The 21,703-nt window shown below is 45.6% G+C and overlaps 1 protein-coding gene and 2 non-coding genes across 3 annotated transcripts; 2 read left to right on the top strand and 1 right to left on the bottom strand.

Annotated features, from left to right (window-relative positions):
• The first annotated feature begins 9,700 nt into the window (after positions 1-9,700).
• On the top strand, positions 9,701-9,771 carry TRNAG-GCC. The gene has a single exon. It is a non-coding gene; the product is annotated as a tRNA-Gly (tRNA).
• Positions 9,772-15,739: 5,968 nt separating this feature from the next.
• On the top strand, positions 15,740-15,810 carry TRNAG-GCC. The gene has a single exon. It is a non-coding gene; the product is annotated as a tRNA-Gly (tRNA).
• A 2,900-nt stretch (positions 15,811-18,710) lies between these two features.
• LOC124697074 (DNA-directed RNA polymerase III subunit RPC7-like) lies at positions 18,711-20,745 on the bottom strand. Its single transcript, XM_047229711.1, has 8 exons — positions 20,632-20,745; positions 20,318-20,483; positions 19,917-20,039; positions 19,766-19,819; positions 19,503-19,552; positions 19,233-19,331; positions 18,821-18,872; positions 18,711-18,760 (listed from the first exon to the last, which is right to left on the bottom strand). The coding sequence occupies exons 1-8, from the start codon at positions 20,743-20,745 to the stop codon at positions 18,711-18,713; spliced, it is 708 nt and encodes a 235-aa protein (XP_047085667.1).
• Between the last annotated feature and the right edge of the window lie 958 nt (positions 20,746-21,703).

Below are 21,703 nucleotides of genomic sequence, written 5' to 3'. Positions count from 1 at the left end.
TTTTAATTCAAACTCAATAATATCTGAAACTTCAAATGAATTTGTAAAACCCATAATAACTCAGAAAAATGAAAATAAGATATCAAAATTCTTAGAAAAGAAAGATCTATCCAATAAAAATATAATATGAAATTTTTATTTTCAATAAAATTTAATTATTTAATACTTGTTAATTAAGCCCTTTCCTTTAATTTTAAACACAATTAAAATTCAGAAATTAAAGAAAACATTTATAAAATAAATAAAACCAGTAAGCAAATAAAGAAAACATGAAAACTAATTTTCTTAATTTGTTATCCTATTCAATTTTTATTAGTGGAAGATTTAAACCCTAATTAATAATTACCTAATTATTAATTAATTAAAAATAATAAAATACCAAATTGAATATTATTTTTAAGTTATTAATAACTTCAACTTTAGAATGAAGTTATTAATCATAGAACTATATGGTAAATAGTAAACCCTAATTCCAAATTGAATGAAATTACAACCCATCATTTCATGTGATCCCTAAAATCCTAATATCATTAGGAACCCTAGCTCCATTATTACATGTAAACCCTAAAGTGCTTCTAACCTAAACCTTAGATTAGAACAAGGTGATCATAATATTTTATTTTCAAACATAGAACAATAATAGCAACTAAATAATTGCCATAACCACATAAAATGTAGAATACCTATCACTAATATATGGGTATCCCATATGTTCATCATCATCAGACCTAACTAATCAAGTAGAGTCAACCAAGTGTAAACCTAGATCCTATTACCAAAGCCATCATCCTTATTTATCCCTAATTAGCATCACACCATTGTGATGAACCATAATAGCAACCATACCTACTATTCTACATTACATAACCCTGTTCCACTAAACCCTACTAGTGTGAGATACTTATGAACTATCCTATTTAGGAACCAACCATTCTCTACTTAGAGATCCAATAGCTAATAAAAGACAACCTCAACCGTAATTGTTATACTTCTTATTAATTAAGAAGTATGTTCTTCAAAAGTTATTCTTTTGAAGTAAATAGGAAGTAGTCATCAACCTTGCCTAACAGGACCTATCAACCCCAGCTAACTATTATCACTAAGATTTATCATCATGATAGCAACCATTAATTGCTTAAGATACTTATGCTTCACTAAAACCATACAAGCCCTAGTTATTAATGAATCCAACTTTGTTAAGATCCATCTAACCCTTACTCCAGAAACCCATTAGAAATATAGTAAACCATAGAACTCCACAACTCTAATTATCATATTTGTTCATTATTAACATGTTCTTCAAAAGTTATTCTTTTGAAGTATATGATAATTAATCATTAACCATGTCATATAGTGCTAACACCAACCACTATTCATTACATGTTAGTGTTATACCAAATGTTATTGTTGTGTGCTATTAGTATTATTATTATGATATATTAAAACACCTGTTATGATACCAAGCAACCAATCCTTAATAAGAACCTTGTTTGTAAATCACTCTAAAAGTGCAACACACCCTGAAACAATCATTACAACTCACTGATCCTAAATCATCGGGGTTAGGTCACGCTTAGAGCGATTGCATCTCATTCTTATGCATTATTGCATCCTTGCCAATCTTCTAAACATCGTCCTTACCGGACGATGATGCTATTTCAGAATTTGGAGTTATTACGCACCGAAGACCTTGTCTGCATAATCTTGCAGCCAAGAAAGGCAAGTTCATCACTTGCTCATGTCATTTGAGTATTTCTATCAAATTACTTGCAAAGTATTATGGTTATCACTATTGCACAAAAATCAAAACCACTACTTTCATAACTATGAATATGACTAAGTGGTGGGCAATGGAACCATGGAATGTGTTGATATGGTGGAGGTTCCATTGCACGGGTTTATATCCATCTAGGATTAAACAACAAATGTCGCCGATGATTCTTGTGCCATAATACCCGTGTTAACCATAAGATCCGGAGTGGGACGGAGTAGTCAAAAGTGTTTCCACCTCTCGTTCATCGGTGGATGCGCTTACAGTAGCGGTTGTGTACGGCGGAACAACCGGAGGGTGGGGATCCCATTCTAATTCCCCACGGTAAAGCATTGCTTGCCGTAGCGGTTGTGTCTTGCGGAACAACCGGAGGGTGGGGATCCCATTCTAATTCCCCACGGTAATGCGGTCTATGATGGGTTGCGGCCACCGGCGTAGGAGTGTATGGTAGAGCCCGACATCTGTTGTCGTGGTCGGGGTCCACCTTGAAATCTATAGGAATAATGGGACCGACGTGGACCCAGGGTCGGCGCATGCAACAACGGGTGGGTGTTCGAGGTAGCGGAGGAACATGATTGGCTAGACCTTATACCGGGCCTCACACCAAAGGAAGTGTGGACGAGAACATGACTCGGTTGGCACCAAGGTTAAGATCTCTTATGGGTAAAGCAACACACCTCTGCGAGTGAAAGAACCGTGACCTGTCACTCCCTGTTCCGGGATATGGAACTGCGAACGCGGCCGGAAAGGAGCTCCATGAAGTTCTAGTAAACCGGTGAAGGCTGACGGACATAGTTCTTCTGAATAAAAGCAATCTTTTGAAGAAATGGTTATGAAAACCTGCATTGGTATTAGACTTTTTGGTCTAATGCTGTAGCTAGTGCATTAAACACCTCTTTCCTATAATGAACTTGTTGAGTACGCTCGTACTCATCCCACTCTTAAATCCCTGCTTAGATATGGAGGCACCGAAGGAGGATCTACGGTGCAACACGAAGACCGAGGAGTCAACAACTACTTCAAGGGACAGGAACCTGTCGGAAGAGTCAGATACCACATCCAACAAGGAGAAACCTAGATTAGCAATAGAAAGGAACTAGCTTCCTAAACTTAGCTCCTATTTAGCTAGAATCTATTCATAGCCTCTGTAGCTAGTTAGATACTCTACCAATAGAGTTCGTGATAAGACTAGTCTACGAGTCGTTCTTCTGGAGTTATTTGCAGTTTTACCTCATTGTAAAGTAGGAGGCTGTGCTGATCTTATGTAACAGAGTATGTATGTAATTCTATAGACATGCCTTGGACCCGCATATGTTTCTGTTGTACCACTCTGAGCGATATAATACTAGTGGAACGGTGTTTCATTGGTGTTATATCAGACTTGCATACTACACCATGCAGTGGTATGCCGGGTCACCACACCAACTTTGAATGTACGCAATTATGTTCTGGTGGCTTTGTAACCGTGAGTTCCATGACACAGAACACTGCACGAAAGATGCGGCGGTTAGCGAACTTGCTAGGTTGCCGCAAAGGCGAAATCCCTACATCCTCCTCTTCTGAAGAACCGCAGGTATGGACTATTTTGTTCGTTGTCAAACATGTTCTTACTAATTTCAACTTTCGTAATCTCATGTGTTCATGTTTGTGAAGATTCCTCCCGAGGACGACCTAATTCCGAGTCAAGGCATACTTCCAAAGCATACCTCCAAGCAAGCCCCACGGTCAGCTTACCGGTTCAAGCCAAGGGGCAAGGCTCCAAACCGGTACACTCCGGAAGATTATGTCAACCGAGGAAAGAAGGTTGTCACCGAGGAGGATGACGGGCCGCCGCGGAGATCAGCTATGTCGAGGATGAGGAACGACGAGCCGTTCTCTTCGGATGAGGAGGAGGAGGAGGAGGAGCAGGAGGAGCAGGGAGGAGGAGCGGGGAGCGGCAGGAGCAAGCGAGCAACAACAGCCACGGCAGCGGACGAAGAGGATGGCCGTCCGGAAGCAGCCCGCGAGGACGGCACGTCGAGGACGCTACTAGGATGTGCTACGTGTTGTTGTGAACTCTATATTCATAAGTATCGATTTGTGAACCCTATGTCATTTCGAACCATGGTCCGTAATGCTACTTGTTGTTTGAATCTACGTGCTACAATGTGACCTATGAAGTGTTATATGTGTATGTCATGAAATTGCTACTTGTTGTGTCCAATGTTGTACTCGTAACTGTTGGAGTTTGGTAGGATTTTTCATGTTTTCAACACAAGTCCATGTGTGGCGCCCTTCACACTGGCGCCACAAGTGGTAGTGTGGCGCCCTTGGCATCGGCGCCACACATCCCAACTTATATGAACTATTGGGTCGAAAACATCCAGGGGCTACGGACGATAATTCCTTAGCCGTTTTCGCGAGCCTCTATGTGTGGCGCCCGTGGCATCGGCGCCACACAGGCTAGTGTGGCGCCCGTGGCATCGGCGCCACACATCGAGCCTCGCAAAACGGCTAAGTCCCGGAGGATTTGTCTCACAGTATGTTTTGGGGGATTACAAGTGCATGTGTGGCGCCGTTGGGAGGGGCGCCACACATGCTGCCACGTCGGATGGGCGCACCGGCTCAGCGGCGAGGGGGCCACGTCGGCTGGGACAGTGGCGCCGGCAGGAGGGGAGCCACATGGGCATGTGTGGCGCCCGTGGGAGGGACGCCACACAAAAGGGTTAGATTGGTGAAATAGTTTCGCCGGAGGGTTAGTCTGTGCTTTTCTTTCACTTTTAGGTTATTTTTGTGTAAATCGCCCCTCGGTGCAGGTCCTACTCCTCCACGTAGGACCACGCGTTAGCGCAGGACCGGCATCCTCTTGTGTTGCACTACTACTGTTTTACTAAGTATTGAACAAGTACTATGAGGGCATCTTCAATGGGGTGGGGTGACGCATTTCAGACATCCTAAAGTGATCGCGAGCGTCCGTTTGCGTCATCGCGCGGATATATTTTGTCCAACTGTCCGTTTGCGTCTGGGTGTGCGTCCACCGGGCGACCCATTTTTAGATTTGCAACACATTTAAAAATATAAAAAATACTACATTTAAATGCATAAAAACTATACAATGTAGATTTAGAAGCCTAGACTACTTGCTTCCGGATGGGCCAGCCTCGTCGTTGCGTCGCTCCATCGCCTGCTTCTCCGCCGTCTCCCGTGCGGCTGCTATGGCTCGGTGCGCCGCCGCGTCCTCTTGCAAGCACTGCTCCAGCCTCGCGTTCGCGGCGTCGTCCTTGAGAGTCTCGAAAGACTCGACGATAGCCCTCTTCTCCGCCGTCCTCTCCTCTGGTTAGGCGCATCAGGGTCATCGGAAGACCAAGATATCTCGGAGTCGGAGTCCTCTGCGGCTGCGGCGGCCGCCAGCCTGCGCTGTTCCAGCTCGGCGTCCAACGCCGCGTGGCCCGCCAGCTCCTCCTCTGCTTCCTTCGCCGCGAGTGCCAAGGCCTTGGCGTCCCTGACCGGGTCGAGGAGGTCGCCCGTGCTGTCGTCGGAGTCGAACTCCTCGTCGGAGCTCGAGGCCGGGGGAGGTGGAGTGGGAGGTGTAGGTGGAGGTGGAGGCGCGGCAGCCTGCCCGCGGCCGGTGTTGCTCATGGTGGCTGCGGCGGAGTTTGAGCGGTAGCGGAGGTTGTGCGGCGGCTAGGTTTTTTGTGGGGAGGAGATGAAATGTTGGCGCCCCTGTTTATATAGATCAGAGGCAGGGCGACGGCCGCGGCACGCGTGGCAACGCCATTACTTCGTGCGCAAAGGTAGGCGACGGCCGCGCGCAACGCGAGGCATCGCCATTTACGCGGCCGCAGACTGCCGAAGCGACGCCTCGGCGCCAGTACTGGCGGAGAAGACGCATCGACGCTGCGTCACTGCCAGGTGGGCCAGACAAACCGTCCGCCAGACGTGAGCGGACACTTTTCGCGACCGCGGAGCGTCCGCGGAGACGCATCCCAGGCGCATATTTGGGCCAGGTTTGCGTCTCCGCGGGCGGCTCAATCACTTTGCGTCGCCCGCTGGAGGTGGTGCCAGATGCATTTCCGGTCACGGCGGACGAAAACGGTCGCTCAACGACCGTTTGCGTCGCACCGCTGGAGATGCCCTGAATGAAACAGGTTAATAATAATATTGAGTGTGGCGTTTTAGAGGTCGAGCTAGTAGCTCTTTATTTTCAAATAAGACAATGATGTATTCTACAATGGTGTAAATTGTTAATGTAAATTAATTTCTATTCTTGGCTATACGAAATTCATAAAATCCGACATATTTTATAGTCTTAAAATGTGTAATATTCACAATAAAATTTATCAGAGTTTGTTATGTTTTGTAGCCTAAAATATTGATTAGTTTGCATTGAGATTTCAGTATACATTACTAGCTATCTGCAAAATTTTGATTGAAATTCTTTAGATCTTTAAAATAAAACTTATGAGTGTTTTAAAATAAAGATCCACATGTAGCTCGACCTCCGTTTAAGACTTCCCTTTCTTCCCTTATCTTGGAGACTAACGGGGAATCGCCATTGATTAACATAAGCATAGTAGACTCTAACTGCTCCAACTGTCCAACCGAAGAAGAAGAAATGAGAAGAAGCAAAGTATCTAGTACGTTGCCGCTAGAGTATTATTTTCCAGCAAAAGAAGATTGACAAGAAGCGAAGTATCTGTTGCCTTTGCCTTTTTCTGAGGGTTCTGTCTCGGTCTCGCGCTACGGCGCTAGTCTTCTTCCCAATCCTTCTTTCCCTAGGCCGGTGACTTGGTATAGATCGACCGGCCAAGTTGCTGATCGATTGGCACTTGGCAGCGACGTCCCTCGCCGTGGGAGGGGATGGGAGCAGTACCTGTACAGTATAGATTATTGGTGGTCGACGTTGAGTTAACCCTCCCGAAAGGATCGACATGTACGGTGAGGAACTCCTCTCCTCTTTTCCACCCTTTGTCTTTGGTTGGTTAATTCGCACGTCGCCGTCCAACAGCAATAGGGAGATCGGATCAGTCACGCGGTTACTGTGTAAATAAAAGTAGTTCCTCCTTTCACTCCTTCACTGGTATAAGTATCCGTTCGCTAATATAAGACCATTTAGATTTTTTAGCGGCCCGGTGATAATCATTTGGAGGCTGGAAGCCACACAATCTCCGGTTTCCCTATGTTGACGCGTGTCCACGTTCACTGAAAATTCAAACCTTGTTTCATCCTAGGTCTAGCCCCATCTCCTCGAGCAAGCCAAAGCTCGGCCGATGGCGTCCATAGAGGAGGAGAAATGGAGAAGTCACCTGCGGGGAGCGTGAATGGTCGCCTGAGGGGGAGAGGTGGGGCATGTGGCCTCACTAGTAGTTGCATGGGGGAGTAGAGAGTCGTGATGACGGCATCGCTCATAGTTGCGAGGAAGAGGAGGGGGAGACGTGTCCGGCGGCGTTGGCTAGGGCCGAGCTCCCTTGAGAATTTGTGGATGAATGAGTGACGATAGGGGAGTGATTAATGGTGGTGTGGGTCCTAGCCACCTTGTACACTTCCCACCCAAACCTGACGTGGCTTCAATAGGACCGCGTGATGGAAGGAGATGGAGGTCGCGCGATCCGGAGGATGTGAGAGGTCCAATCTCCACATGAATACTAATATTTTTAATGGACTAGATACATACCAACATAGGTGAACTTAGACACTATACACTACTAGAAAAAACCTTAGGAGTGGCGCACCGTGGGGCGCCACTAGTACTTCGATTACTAGTGGCGCACCACATGGTGCGCCACTTCTAACCCTTATGTGCGCTATTGTTATGCCCCCATGGTGCGCCACTGCTATTTTTGAAATTTGAAATTGGATTTTTGGATCTGGATCAATCACGATTTCTTTCTCGTTTTTTCCGAATTATTTTTCCCGTTCATCTAGCCCATTTTTTGCTCGTTTTTATTCTTCGAATTAGATGGACCATGGGAGATATTGGAGGATGGAGGACGGAGGATGGAGGATGAAGGAAATAAGAGGATGGAGGAGAAGAGTGGGAGGAGGAAGGAGAGGTCGGTGGCCAGATGGAGGAGGAGGGGTCGGAGAAAGAGAAGAGGAAGTAGGAGGTGCTGGCCGGATGGAGAAAGGAGGAGGAGGAGAAGGGGGAGGAGGAGGAGTGAGGTGGTGGCCGTATGGAGAAAGGAGGAAGAGGAGGAGGGGTCGGTGGCCGGAGAAGGAGAAGGGGAAGTAAGAGGTGGTAGCCTGTTGGAGAAAGGAGGAGGGGGAGGGGTGGAAGAGTGAGGTGGTGCCGTATGGAGAAAGGAGGAGGAGGGGGAGGAGGAGTAGTTAGGTGGTGGCCGGATGGAGAAAGAAGAAGGAGGAGAGCCGGCCGGAGAGGAAGAAGGAGAGGAGGAGGAGAAGAGAAAAAAGGAGAGGATGATGGAGGGAGGTGGGAGGTGGGTGGTGGATAAGGGGGAAGGTTAGTGTGCGGCCATTTTGAAATTCGTAGGCGGGAAGACTAGCAGTGGTGCACCACAAGGCTTGGTGCGTCATTGCTAACTTTCTTTTGAACAAAAAATATGCCTGGAAACTAAAACCTAAGAAATTCATGTTTCCTTTTTGATTTTGGGGAATATAAATATTGGCTAAACGACCGTAGGTTGTTGAATTTAGATGTAAATTTTTTCGTAGATACATGTTCATATAAAAATCACTTTCATTGGAGGCTGTATGCAAGTGTGAAAACCGTTTTACTGATACATAGTGCCATTTTGCAAAAAGTAAATTAATTCATGTTTGTTAAATTTCATTAAAATTAGATGCCATAACACATGGTCATCTTGAAGGATTTTATATTTTTAGAAAACTAAAACGGTGATCCACGAGGTGGTGCTCCACTACTAAGTGGTGCCCAACTTCCCCAACCACCCCTAGACATACCAGTGTCGGACCATATATAGCTGCCACCACTGGTTGTATGTCAAGGGGATGTGTCAAACCTTAGTCAAATATGGTAGTGATGCACTATTCACCAAGTGTGCCACTGGCATTTGTGGTATCTGTGACGCACCATGTGTAGGTGATATTATCGTTATGTCTTTTTCTAGTAGTGAGAGTGCGTCTAGACATTTTCATTTTGCAAAGAAGCTTAAAGGATCTTACATTAGTGAATAATGGAGGGGTAGCTGCTCTCACGCGCTCACTGCCGATTTATCTGAAATTTAGTGATGTATTTATGCATTGTTTTGGTTGGTTAATTTACACGTCATCGTCAAACAGCCACCGGGAAAGCAATCACACGGTGAATGTGCACATTAGTATTTCCTCCGTTTGTTAATATATGACGTTTAAATAAGTTAAATTAGCTACCTAAAATATCTTACATTTATAGCTTACTGGCAATTTATCCGGTGTTACACTTGTGGCGCGACAGCAGGACGGCGATCGCGAGCAACCACGGATCCACGACACACCTAGCTACGGCAGTGAGGTTTGGGTAGCTTTCAGCAAGCGTACGTGGCCAACCTCTGAAACTGAAACGAAACAAAACTTATGTGTGTGACTCCTCGTGCGTTTCGGACTTCCATATCCATTGGAGGGACCGGGTGCTATGAAGTATGAACCATGTGGTGTAGTACATGCGTGAGGCGACGTTTGCCCAAACAGCAAAGCCAAGCTGATTACGGTTCGTCTTGGTCGTCTCAAAACTGCCTGGTGGGGGAGCTCGCCATCTCGGGCTCTTTCCGGTTCGGCCGTGACATCAAGGCAGCCGTGTTGTGATGCTTCCGTTTTGCTTTGTGCATCCAGGGCGCACAGCTCGTGTGGTCCGGGGAGTCAGGGACCAATCATTCTGCTGGTTTGTTCTCGTGTGGCAGCGTTCTGTTGCTTTCCTCTCCGTTGCCTCTGGTTTCTGTCCTTCTCCCGTCATCATCAGGGTATTTAGCTAAACTAGATTAAGTTAGCATAATAGCACCAGTGGTCTAGTGGTAGAATAGTACCCTGCCACGGTACAGACCCGGGTTCGATTCCCGGCTGGTGCATTCTTTGTTTTATGTTTCTCATTTTGTAATCTCTGTGCGTCTAGGAATGCTAATGGTGAAGCTGATAAAGATAGAATGCCGTTGTTTTTTTTTTGAAAATAAGATAGAATGTTGATCTCTCATTTGTTTGTATGCATTTTGTTTGTCATGAATTTGGTTGTTTTAAACTATGTTTTGCTTTTGAACTATGCCGTAGATTTGAAATATGTTATGTTAAACAAGTCATTAATTTATTAGTCTGTGTTTCAAATTGTTCACTGTTTGAGATATTACTCTATGTTGACCAAGCACCAAACCTATCGCGCGCTGCATTTTGGCGTGTCTAGTGAAGCAATGCTATTTGCGCACAAAAATATACAACGCCCGATAAAGTAGCCTACCACGTGCACGAAAAATAACATGCAGTATAAATTTCTTTTAGCGCATGGTTGTTTTAGACTCATGTTGGAGATGCTTCTTAGGCACGGTCAAAATTTGTTATTTTTTCCTAACATTACTTCTCAGGTAATTTACGTTTGCATCACCAGAACTAAATTTAAGGTTGCTTAGAAAATTTACATCACCAATCTATTTTAAATCACTTCTTCATTAGGATTTTCTCGCCTCATGTGATATAAAAAGTAGCATCTATATCAAGAAAATGACTTCAAGTAAATTGCTTGAGACAATGTCGATCCTATCCCTATCAACATACCAAATGAGAAATTTGAGTCACTTAGACAAAACGAGGTTGTGAGTACGGAACCTGCGTTAGTACGGAACGTGCCTTCACACACGATTGAAAGCCTGTCACACACGATGAACCTTTTAGTCACTATCTTAGGATGTGCGATGCTCCTCTACATTTAACTGTGTAAGATGGGGTTTGTGAGCGCACACGTTTTGTAGTAGGAAATCATTTGCGATAGTGATAGACATCACAAACCCTATTCTGTAGCCTACTGTCTGCGTTGGTTCTGATCTCAAAAAGAGTTTATTTTCAGTCCTATGTGTTCTCTTCTTTTCACACACGCTTTTTATTTAAACTGATAGTATGTTGATTGCTTATATAGCATACGCTTTGACCTGCAGAACCATGATACAAGCATATTTGCTCAGATGCATCAGCAACACGTAATAGTATGATATCAATTATATTTGATTGCATAGTTCATCCACCGTATATACATGCATTTGGATATAGAATCATTGCTAGCTATCGAACAGATATATAAATTAGATAATTCATATTTCATGGTCTTCTTGGTTGCGTATTTGTCCCTTGAGATTCATTCATTGACTTTCTTACATGTGAGGCATCGTTGTATACTTCCTCAAATGAAGTGCAATTCCCGACCATCAAAGAAACTGCACATAAATATGTAAAAAATATATAAACACAAAAAAGTTAGGTACAAATGAATTAATGCAAGTGAAATGATTAGGGAACTTACATAGAAATGCAAGTGAAAGTGCAAGAACGAGATCGCCCGCTACACCAAGAAGTACACAAGCAAGACGGGTTATAGTCTTTCGACCCAATTTATTTATCGTAGATTTAGGCAAAATGTTGTCTAAAACCTTGGTTCATTGAATCTGCGAAAAATAAATTTGGAACAAAGGAGGCGTCTTTGTCTATATGTTATTAGCAGAAGCTGATACCATGGCAAAAAAATCGGTAACCTAGCGTTCTCTTTATCAGTGTCACCAAAATAATTCCGATTATACAGAAATAGTATTATCAATTGTAAGAAATAATCATTGATCAACTTCTACCACATAAGGGCATGTACAATGGTACGTAATGCATGTATTTCCTTATTCCGCCACATCCGCTAGAGAAGACAATAATATAAATCATACAATGCATTATCTCTTATAGCCAGCTCTAGCAATTAATATTAATAATTAAATTTTGGTTGAAATTTTGTTGTTAAGGGAAGACATATGTGGTATAATGGAGAAAATAGTCTTCCCTTATTTCCTAAGAGATGATCCCTTAGCTAAGAGAAGACAACTTACTCTCTCTTTATTCTCTCTTCTCCAACTAAGAAAAATCTGTCGCGGCATCACTAAGAAAAGGTTAACATCACCCCATTGTATGTTCCCTAAGTAGCATATATCTATACAACATAAACAACTTCAAACACATGGTTTAACCAATCAACTTGTAACACATAAGCAAAATTGCTAATAATCCATGGAAAATTTCCCCCATCCAAATATATGTCACAATGCTTCGTTGGCAACTCGGGTGATCCGCTAATCCTCGAATCAAATGGGCGGATGCAGGTACAAGCCTGTGGGGGCCAATGCCCCCACTCAGTTTTCACTAACAAGCTAATATGTTAATTTTTCACCATTGATGCCCCCACTTACAAAGCTAATTACAACCCTGATGCAACAAATTGCCCCCTCTCAATTATATCCCTGGCTCCGCCCTGGCTCGGACCGTTGCTAACCTGTCCCGTCATCGTCCCTAGGATCTCTCAACTACTAGCAAAGCTCGCCGCCAATACCTAGGACGATAAGAGACAGCATCTATCATCAACAAGTTTGTCGAGGATTGCCTAGGACGATGTAGTCATTTGTAAGACCTTAACTCTAACAAGTTCATAAAAAAGCCGCATGCATTCGTTGATGCGGAGGCCGGTGCAAGCTCCATTTCGGGAAGAAAAAAAATCAGCGCACATTTCCTCCCTCAGTCATTTTCGGCCAGCACCTTCTTTCTCCTGTTCATAAACTAAACAAGAGACTTGCAATGACGCACCACATATAAGCAAGCTATAGCAGAATCTCTTTTATCTTGAAAAAATAAAACAAATCAAGCATGCCTTCCCTTGACGGGAAACCTTCAATGCTCCAGCGCATCATGCAGGCAATGGCACTTAATTATGCCTTTGTGTCCCGTTTGTTTATTCGCCCACATGCCACAACGCGGTTGCGAGCAAATGAATAAGCCTCGGTGCACGTCGTACTCCTCCACGCACGCGTTAGCGCATCATGCGTATAAACAACTTGGCGTCTCGCCGACTAATCTAGAATCACGGCTAAGTTAAGCATAGTATATGCTCCAACTGTCCAGCAAAACAAGATGGAGACGAAGAAGCAAAGTATATGTTTGGCCTTTTTGTGAGGTTTCTGTCTCATCCCAAAACCTTCTTTCTTGAGGCCGGTGACTCCGAGTCAAGTTGGCGCGGAGCTTTCCCATCTCCTGCTGATCGACTAGCGACGTCTCTCGCAGCGCGATGGAAGTTGTACAGTGGATTGGTTGGAGGTCGTTGTTGAGTTGACCCTCGGGAAAGGATGGACGACAAGATGAGGAGGATCTCTCCTTTCCTTTCCTTTTCCTTTCTTTTCCACCCTTTGTCTTTGGATGGTTAATTCGCGCGTCGCCGTCCAACAGCAATAGGGACTCGTGGAGTTGGATCGTTCACACGATTAGGCCATTCCAGCGGCCAGAAGTAAATGGATCACTACCATCGGTTTTGGGTCGTGTGGACAACACGATACACAAACCCCAGCCCAAAAGCTCGACATAAACGGACCGAGCTATTCACAACAATCTATTACAAGCATGAATTTGGGTTAAAAATGCATCGGTGCAGACATCAACCGTGTATGCGCGTGTTCCTCTCTTCTACATGCAAGACTCTCCACTAGTGCACACAGGTCACCTCCTCTCCTGCCACTCGTAATAAAATTTTGTCAGCGCCCTAGCCTACTATGGAGGCCGCCGCCATAGACCTCGCTCCTGCCTCGACCCCCTCCCCCCCACCCCCACCCCCGCCGCCGCTGACCGCAAGATCAAGGCCAAGACCCAGAAGAAAGAAATCACGTTGGGGGAGCGGGCGCTCGCGGTTCCTTGCGTGGCATCGCGAAAGTGAAGACGGCCAAGACAGAAGCCAATGCAAAAAATCAAGGAAAACACTAAGATGGTCTTGGCTATTTAGGCCAATGCCAGCGCCCAGTTCTTCACCTCACCAGCCGCCGCTCATGCCGTCATGATGATCAACGGCGAGGCGCTCGGTCACGTCTAGGCCGTCGTTGGCGCCTCTTCAACGAGCCCGGCCACCTCCCAAGTCGCAAGGCTGCCTTTGGTACGACAACCGCCCACTGTACCGTCGGGCACGTCGTGCCCCATCTAGCACATCAAGGCACCATCCTACCTTCTCGGTGGGTCGTAATCATTCTCACCAGAGAGGTCTAGCTCTTCCAGGGCGGCCTCGTGCCACATGTCCTTTCCCTCAACCGTACGCTAGTGCAAGAGGATTTGGGTCTGCCGCATAACAAGAACCCATGGGTGACCCCTGCCAATGAACATGCATGTGCCCCCTCCCCCCAAAGCAGTTTTAGAGAATGCCACTCCCGACACCGGCAGACCAGGCATGGCCGCGATCATCTATTTACTCGTACGCATCATCCCGGATGAGGGCCTTGGGACCGAGCAAGAAACCAAAGGTGAGGGTTACAACATCGACATGGAGCCATTGTTTGGGTAATATGACAACACAATGGAGAAAGATACTGTCGTGGATGACGAAGCCGACAACAAGGGCGATGCAGCCATGGATGGGGCATATGCCCACGCCGACCACGACGACGACGAAGGTAAAAAACAAAAACAAACGGACCATAGGATACTCATGCAAGGAGAACAAGTGCCAATGTGGGTCTTGGGAAGCAATTAGTCAAGATCCAATTTGTGGTGCCGAGCAAAAAAGAAAATCATATAGGAGGAAGGTTACCCAAGATTTTCATGAGCGTAGGCAACTTGCTTCCTTCAAAATTCATAGCAACCGCGATCAAATTTAAATCCAAAAGAGATGGGGGTTCATCCAACATGAGATTAACAAGTTTTGCAGTGCGACCCATCATGTGGTTGCATGCCCAGTGAGCGGCCTCGGAGTCCCCGACACGGTAAGGCCACGTACATTTTCAATATGGATATCTACATTGGTTCGCATGACCGAACACCTCTAACGCTTTGTATATGTGTAGGTGCCGCTTGCATTGGATGACTTCAAGGTCATTCATAGAGTCCTACAACTTGGTCCTTTTTTGGAGCGAGCTCAAGGAGTGCCTCAAGTGGAGAGTCTCCACTTGGAGACTAGGATACAAAATAAATAGTCTTAAGAATGGTGGTGGTGGCTAATCGGTGATCATTGATCTCGAAGAGGAAGGCCCACGCAATGGTGCTCTTCCATCTTGGCAAAGGAGTTACAAGGCCGCCAAGATCGATCTCAAGCGGGATGCTTCCGCACCTTCATTGAGCGAAACTTTCAAGGGTTGATGGCCGAGAAGGGAGGCACTTGCAAGAGGGCTGATAATCGTTGTCGGGAGAAAGAGTCCACTTGTGCTGGTTTCATGGACCAAAACAGATATCTTTCTGTCTCTAAAATGAGTAGCTTCCATGTGTTAAACTGTAAATATGGAGCAGCTTCCACGCGCTGAGTGGCAATTTATCCGGAATCACACTTGTGGTGCGATGCGATAGTTAAATGCAAGGACGGGCATCGCTAGCAAGCAATTACATATCCACGACGACGACGACGACACACCTAGCTAGCGAGGTATGGGTAGCTTTCAGCAAGCGCGCGTAGCTGCGTACGTGTACCAACCTCTGAAACTGAAACTCCTCGTGCGTTTCAGGCTTCCATTGGAGCTTGGAGGGATCGGGACATGCGTCAAGCCGTCAAGTGACGATTGCCCGAACAGCAAGAGCTAGCGAACACGACGATCGGCTAAACTGCCCCATACTTACGAGGAACTCCTCTTTCTGGTTCGGCTGTGACATCAAGGTAGCCGTGTGCTTTCCGCTTTGCATCCAGGGTGCATCTGGGCCTGTGTGATCCTGGGAGTTAGGGTTCGTTCTAATGGCAGCGTTTGTATATATGTTGCTCTCCTCTCCGTTATGTTATGTATCTCTGGTCGGTGTCCTTGTTAGATAACCATTTGTCTAGGGTAAATGGATGGAATTAACGCAACAGCACCAGTGGTCTAGTGGTAGAATAGTACCCTGCCACGGTACAGACCCGGGTTCGATTCCCGGCAGGTGCATTTTTTCCGCTTTCATCTATGTCCTCTCTCTCTGTGTTTTCACCATTTTCTTTTTCTCGCTACAGGAAGACACTGTGTTGTCACTTTGTTATACTCTGCTCAACTTGGCCCAAAACCCACCAAGCCCATCCTGAATCTTCATGCCACCCCGAACCCGTAAAAGGTAAAAAGCCCATATGCCCAAGCCTCCGACCAGATTCCCTCAACTTTACTCGCAACTAGGGCCTTCCAGGTAACCTAAAAAAAACTAGGGCCCTCCAGGAAAACTTAACTCAGCTAAAAGAAAAAAACTGATTTTTTTTTTAACAATCAATACCACATATATTCATATAATAACAAATAGTATGGTAAAGATATACTCCAACGATTACAGAATAATAAAGTCTAAAAGATACCAACAAATCTTCGAGGTCTTGAATTTTTTTTTTCTTCCACAACACAATTTTGTACTCTTCTGAAGGGGCAGCCAAAGATAGATAACGACCATAGACCTGTAAATATCGACGAAGGTTCTCCTATAATTTTAATTTGAGTCGTAATGCCAAGGCTACATGCACACACGTAGCCATTAAAGCAGTCATTCAACATTGGCAAGAGTACCAACACTAGCATGTCAGAAAATAACAACCGACTAGCCTTGTCGACATCGATAGAGAGCCTAGAGTACGAATCACCATTGTCGAGACGTAGCAGCCGGGACAAAAACTGCTAGGATAATTCTCCTCGCGGCAACCATGAGAAAAGATCCAAAATCGATCTAGCGAAGCAAGATCTGAAGATCCATACCTAAAAAATTGTAATCTTTTAACACTACCATTGATGCCGGGAGAAGATCTCGTCGCCGAATGAAAGATCGAAGATCACTTATTGCAAACGATGCCATCTCCATTGAGGGGAAACCAACAAGAAGGCGGCTACCAAAATCCTGATATAATCTAATAAAACACTATTTTTATCGAAAACTTCATGCATAGATCCCCCACTCCTCGTGACGCCGGCGAAGCTGACCGAGGAGGTGGAACCGATCTACGGTGGAGGATGAACTAGAGGCGGCTAGGGTTGAGGTCGCGGCTGCGCGTGCATGATAGGGGACAAGGAAAGGAAAAATGAACTTGCTTTCGCGAAAACGCAAAAGCCTTGCGTTTCGATGCATTGATAGAAAAAGAAGGTTATATGTAAGTCCGAGGACAGACGAACACCACGCCGTACAACTCGACCCAAGAAACAGAAAAACTAATCTAGGGGAGCAAAAGGCGCACGCCCCGGGCGCCCGCGTCCGCCCATTGCCGCGCCTCGACAGCTATGTCGTTGAATAGGGTTGTCACCGAAGGCCGCGCATTGTCGAAGACTGCCGCGTTCCGATGTTTCCATATCCACCATGCGGTAAGCATGATCACCGACGAAGTGCCCTTGCGCAGCTGGCGAGGGACGGTCCGCACCACCAGCGACCACCAGCGAAGTCACCCTCAGCCGTAGGGGGCCCTGATGTGAATCTTATCCACGATAGGACCTCAAACCAGACCTTACTGGAGAACGAGCAACCTGTGAGGAGGTGCTTCATAGTCTCTTCGGATTGGTCACAGAGCGAGCATCTAGGCGCATGCGGTAAGCCCCGCCAGCCTCTCACCCGTCCATCACATATCCAGGCAAGCCAACCAAATGAAGAATTTGACCCTATGCGGCGCCCAAGATTTCCAGAATGCCTGGACTGCAACCCCTGTTCATACTTGAGGCTGCCGGAAAATATGTATGCAAATCGAATGGATCTATGACACTCAGCTACACACGACACTTGTGTGCGTTGGGATGTCACGTTCTTCTTTCCCAGAGGCCATCATCAGGCACGCATCACCGTCGACTATAAATTTCGCGGTACCAGAGGTCGCTGGCAGCTTAGGCAGGGACCTCGCTAGCTAGGTAGGCTTTTTTTAATCATCAACCTCTTCTTTTCGATCGCTCGAGCTTCTCCATCTCCACGGCTCAACCTCAGCGGGATTGAAGCCAGGACAGGAATGCATATGCTGATTGATGTGCAGGACGACCTGAAACCTCCGGCATGTTCCCCTCATCATCGTCTTCCACGACCACCTATGTGCGCCAGCCACACACCGGAATTGATCCTGGGAGGCAAAATCATGCATTCTTGTATGTGCACTGGATGCGTCACGAGTCTGTACTAGCACGCAATTGACCATGTATATATCCTTCAACCCAACTGAACAAAGAACCAGAAAGCAAAAAAGAACAAAGAGTGAATTCCACTTTTTACTCTCTATTTTGGCATTTGTGACACTAATTACCCTATTGAATGAAAAATCACGTAGATTGCCCATTTTATAAGTTTTGGACCCCCTGATTTTCTGATATATGTTCATTGGGTAAGGTGTCAGGTTATGCCCGGGATCCAAAAATATCAAAACAGTGGCGAGAAATAGAACATACGTATAAAAGAATTCTGGACATAATCCTCCAAGACGCCCCCCGATATTTGCATATTTTGTCCCGTCACATCAACCTATCATGCATGTCCCATCTAACAATAACAAGCAAACTGCGAAACTGAGGTTAAATTGTGTTCAAGGTCTCCTAAATGTTATATTTTGCTAAACGTTCTACTAAATTGGGTAATATGTGTCACAAATATATAACTAGAGGGTAAAAAATGGAATTCACTGAAGAACAAATAATCAAAACCCACTGATCTGGCTATTTTAATCTAGGCAACTCCCTCCGAATCCAAAATAAGTACAAAATCCCCGACACTAATTATGGATCCGAGGGAGTACTATATATATAGTCTTAATTTAATGCGCTATGTGGAAGATCTGATCCAGGAACACCAGCGACACCGTTAACCCCTTCCGAGGCCAGCGGTCATTAGTCATAGCAATCTTCATCTGTCACAAAAAAGGGCTCTTCTTTTCAGCAAGCTTTGCAAATGTATACAACACTGATTTGGAAGAAAAACAAGGTAGCAGTCATATGAATAGAACATCAAAGGGAAACTTACAGGCTTCCTCCTCTTGGTTCCAGTCATCGTCGTCGTCATCAAATTCGATACCCTACAGAGTGAGACCATAGGAGTCAAGGTTCGAGTGCTAGACAAGGTCCCATAGCTACTAGGAGCTTTTTTTTCCCTAGTTTTCTCTCTTTCAACCTGTTTGTACATCTTGTACTCTCTTCTAATTAAATGAAAAGCAGGCTAGGCTGCATTTTCGTCCAACAAAGTGCTAGACAAGACAATACGGAAGACATGGAAATGATATATAGCTGGTCTATCCATTTCATATTTCTTGATGTGATGGAGCACACATACTACATTACATAACGTAATTGCTCCAAAACCATACACCATCTAGCACCCTTTTTCCTACATCAAAGAGAACTTCAATGTATAAAGTTTCAAGTTCAGGTATACCCACCTGGTTATAATCGTCATCTGAACTTTCTTCCTCTTCTACTTCCTCCTCGTCCTCGACATCCTCCTCTTCACCATCCTTTTCGGCCTTGTTTTCCCCATCCTACAAGTACCGAATCTCTATCAACATGGTAGCGCATAACCTCACTGCTTCCAAAATGTGAAACAGAGCCTAAGACCCTAAATTATTAGTAATGATATGTCTACAGCGAAAATGTTTTCCAAATTGATTCCAGCGATCTGAAAGGAAAATTAAAAGATAGTGATGGCTTGCCTTGCTATGCTTCTCCTCAAGCTTCTCAAATGCTTCAAACGCCTGCCCAACTGTGAAATGGGCAGAGAAGATCCATGGAAAAGATCAATGCATGTAAGGCTAATGAATTTTTGCCTACCAACAGACATGCCAAAAAAAATGGTGCTAACAAAGCAATTTCCTTAAAACAAACCCCTGAATATGTCACATCTCAAAAGCACAAACAGAAGTCCATGACAAAAGTAACAAAGAAATCATGTTATGATTTGTGAAATCAAGCAAACCTGAAACATTATCCCACCGACGTTTTTTGTTGCTTGGTTGCAGTTGTTTAAAACCTGAATGGAACATAAAGTCAAGGGTCTATTGTACTCCAGCCATGTAGCAAACTGAAAAAAAAAATTGCGCAATGCTTTATCGAAGATTCAAGACTACCATCCAGCAGTTCCGCAGGAAAGTTTCTAGGAGTCAGTTTGAGGTATGATTTCAGAGGTTCACGTTTGCTGTATGTTTTGGGCTTCCTGTCCGAAAATCTTTTGATCTCCTTGCCATCATTTTCTGAGAGAAAATAAAAATAAAAAAGTAATCAGACATGAATTAACAAAACAAAGTAGGAAGCAGCTACCTGTACAAGAAAGGAGGCAAAAAACAGAGTATATATTTTCAGAAGGAAAGATGACGACGGACTCATTATTTATAGGCCATGAAGATATAAACAAATGCAAATGGTGTAATATCAGATTAGTTGGCAGATACACGATTGCTAATTCTTGGCCGTATAGAATAAGTAGAATATGTGTCACATATACAACACAAATGTTGGTCATTCACTATACTTTTCTTGGGGGCATCCAGCTCTAGGTGGTAGCAAGAATTCCTCATGAACTCCTCGAAATTCTTGGTGGACTCTATCAGAGCCGCCTCCTTGTTGGTCAGCTTAATCTCCTTCTCCACTTTGTTGATCAGCTCGCCGCACTTGATCACCGGCGGCAGGGCGATCTCCTGCACGATACGAGAGTGGAAGCCCGGGTGAATCCGAATTCCAGTAATCTCGCTAGTCCCAAGACTCCCAAACCGCGAGCAAGCGAGGCGAGGTGGTGGATACAGAAAATGGGGAGGTGTGTAGAGAGTCGGAGGAGACTGGGTGTACCGGGAAGTCCTCGTGGGGGCTGTGCTTCACTGGGAAATAAGTGGGGGCTCCGTAGCCTCTCCCGCCGCGGCCGCCTCTGCCTCCTCCTCTCCCGCCACGGCCTCGGAACGACATCCTGGGGAACCGGAGCCGCTCCCCTCAGTAGCAGATGGAAGTGTTACGGAGGCCCAAAGTTTGGGGTGTAACGAGCAGCGATCGTCGGGGGTGTGCCTCCCCTGTTGCCGTCGGCGCAGTGGCCAAGGGTTTAAAGAAATTGAGGTCCGGCGAAGAACCGTAGCCGGCCAGCCGCCGCCGGGAAGAACCCTAGCTTGATTGTTGTTGATGGCAGCCTGGCACCCTTGCTTGCCGCCGTTGCCGGCCTAGCCTGCTGCTGAACCGAGGGAGGAGGCGATCAACCGTACCGAGCAGAGACGGGAGGCTGGCGGCTGGGCGTGGAGGGCATGGTCGAGCGAGCGAGCGACGGCCCCCTCGTGCCATCCTCAGGCTCCCCCGCACGCGGGCCACGAAGGCCCAGCTCGGCTGAGAAGAGGTCTTCATCGGCCCAGTATCCTTTTTTTCGAGAACTAGCAGAAAATAGCCAAAATTGAACTGGAGGGAAATGCCTATTTTGTGTCTGAAATCAAGGTAGGGCACAGCACCTGCCTCAGCCTGAAGCTAACTGGTTTTAGTGCAGCGGTCTTTACTATTATATTGTAGTTCATACGTCATTAAATTTGACGTTAAACATTCAACACACCTTGACCGTCCAATCTTACTAAACATCTCCCGCTTGTCATCCAACCATTCGTCTGATCCACCCTCCTCAAAATCTCCTAAACACGGATTACTTTCCAAAATCAACGCCAAGCGTAATAAAACCGTCCTGCTAGATAAGGAAGTAAGTAGAGCGAATTAATCGTGGAAAACCCACAATCACGGGATAGCCATGATCAAGTAATCGCCACAATCAATTAATAGATTGAGTTGCTCAGATGAACATCTCATCCAAGGAAAAACGGGGGCACGGCTGGCTAACTCTTCGTACTTGAGGCATCTATATGTTCCCCTTCTCTTCGTGCCCGGCCGCCATACT

This window comes from Lolium rigidum, chromosome 3 (genome assembly GCF_022539505.1).
Source record: "Lolium rigidum isolate FL_2022 chromosome 3, APGP_CSIRO_Lrig_0.1, whole genome shotgun sequence".
Lineage (NCBI taxonomy): Eukaryota > Viridiplantae > Streptophyta > Magnoliopsida > Poales > Poaceae > Lolium > Lolium rigidum.
The sequence above is the reverse complement of the archived record's forward strand: the minus strand, read 5'-3'. Positions and strand labels throughout refer to the sequence as shown.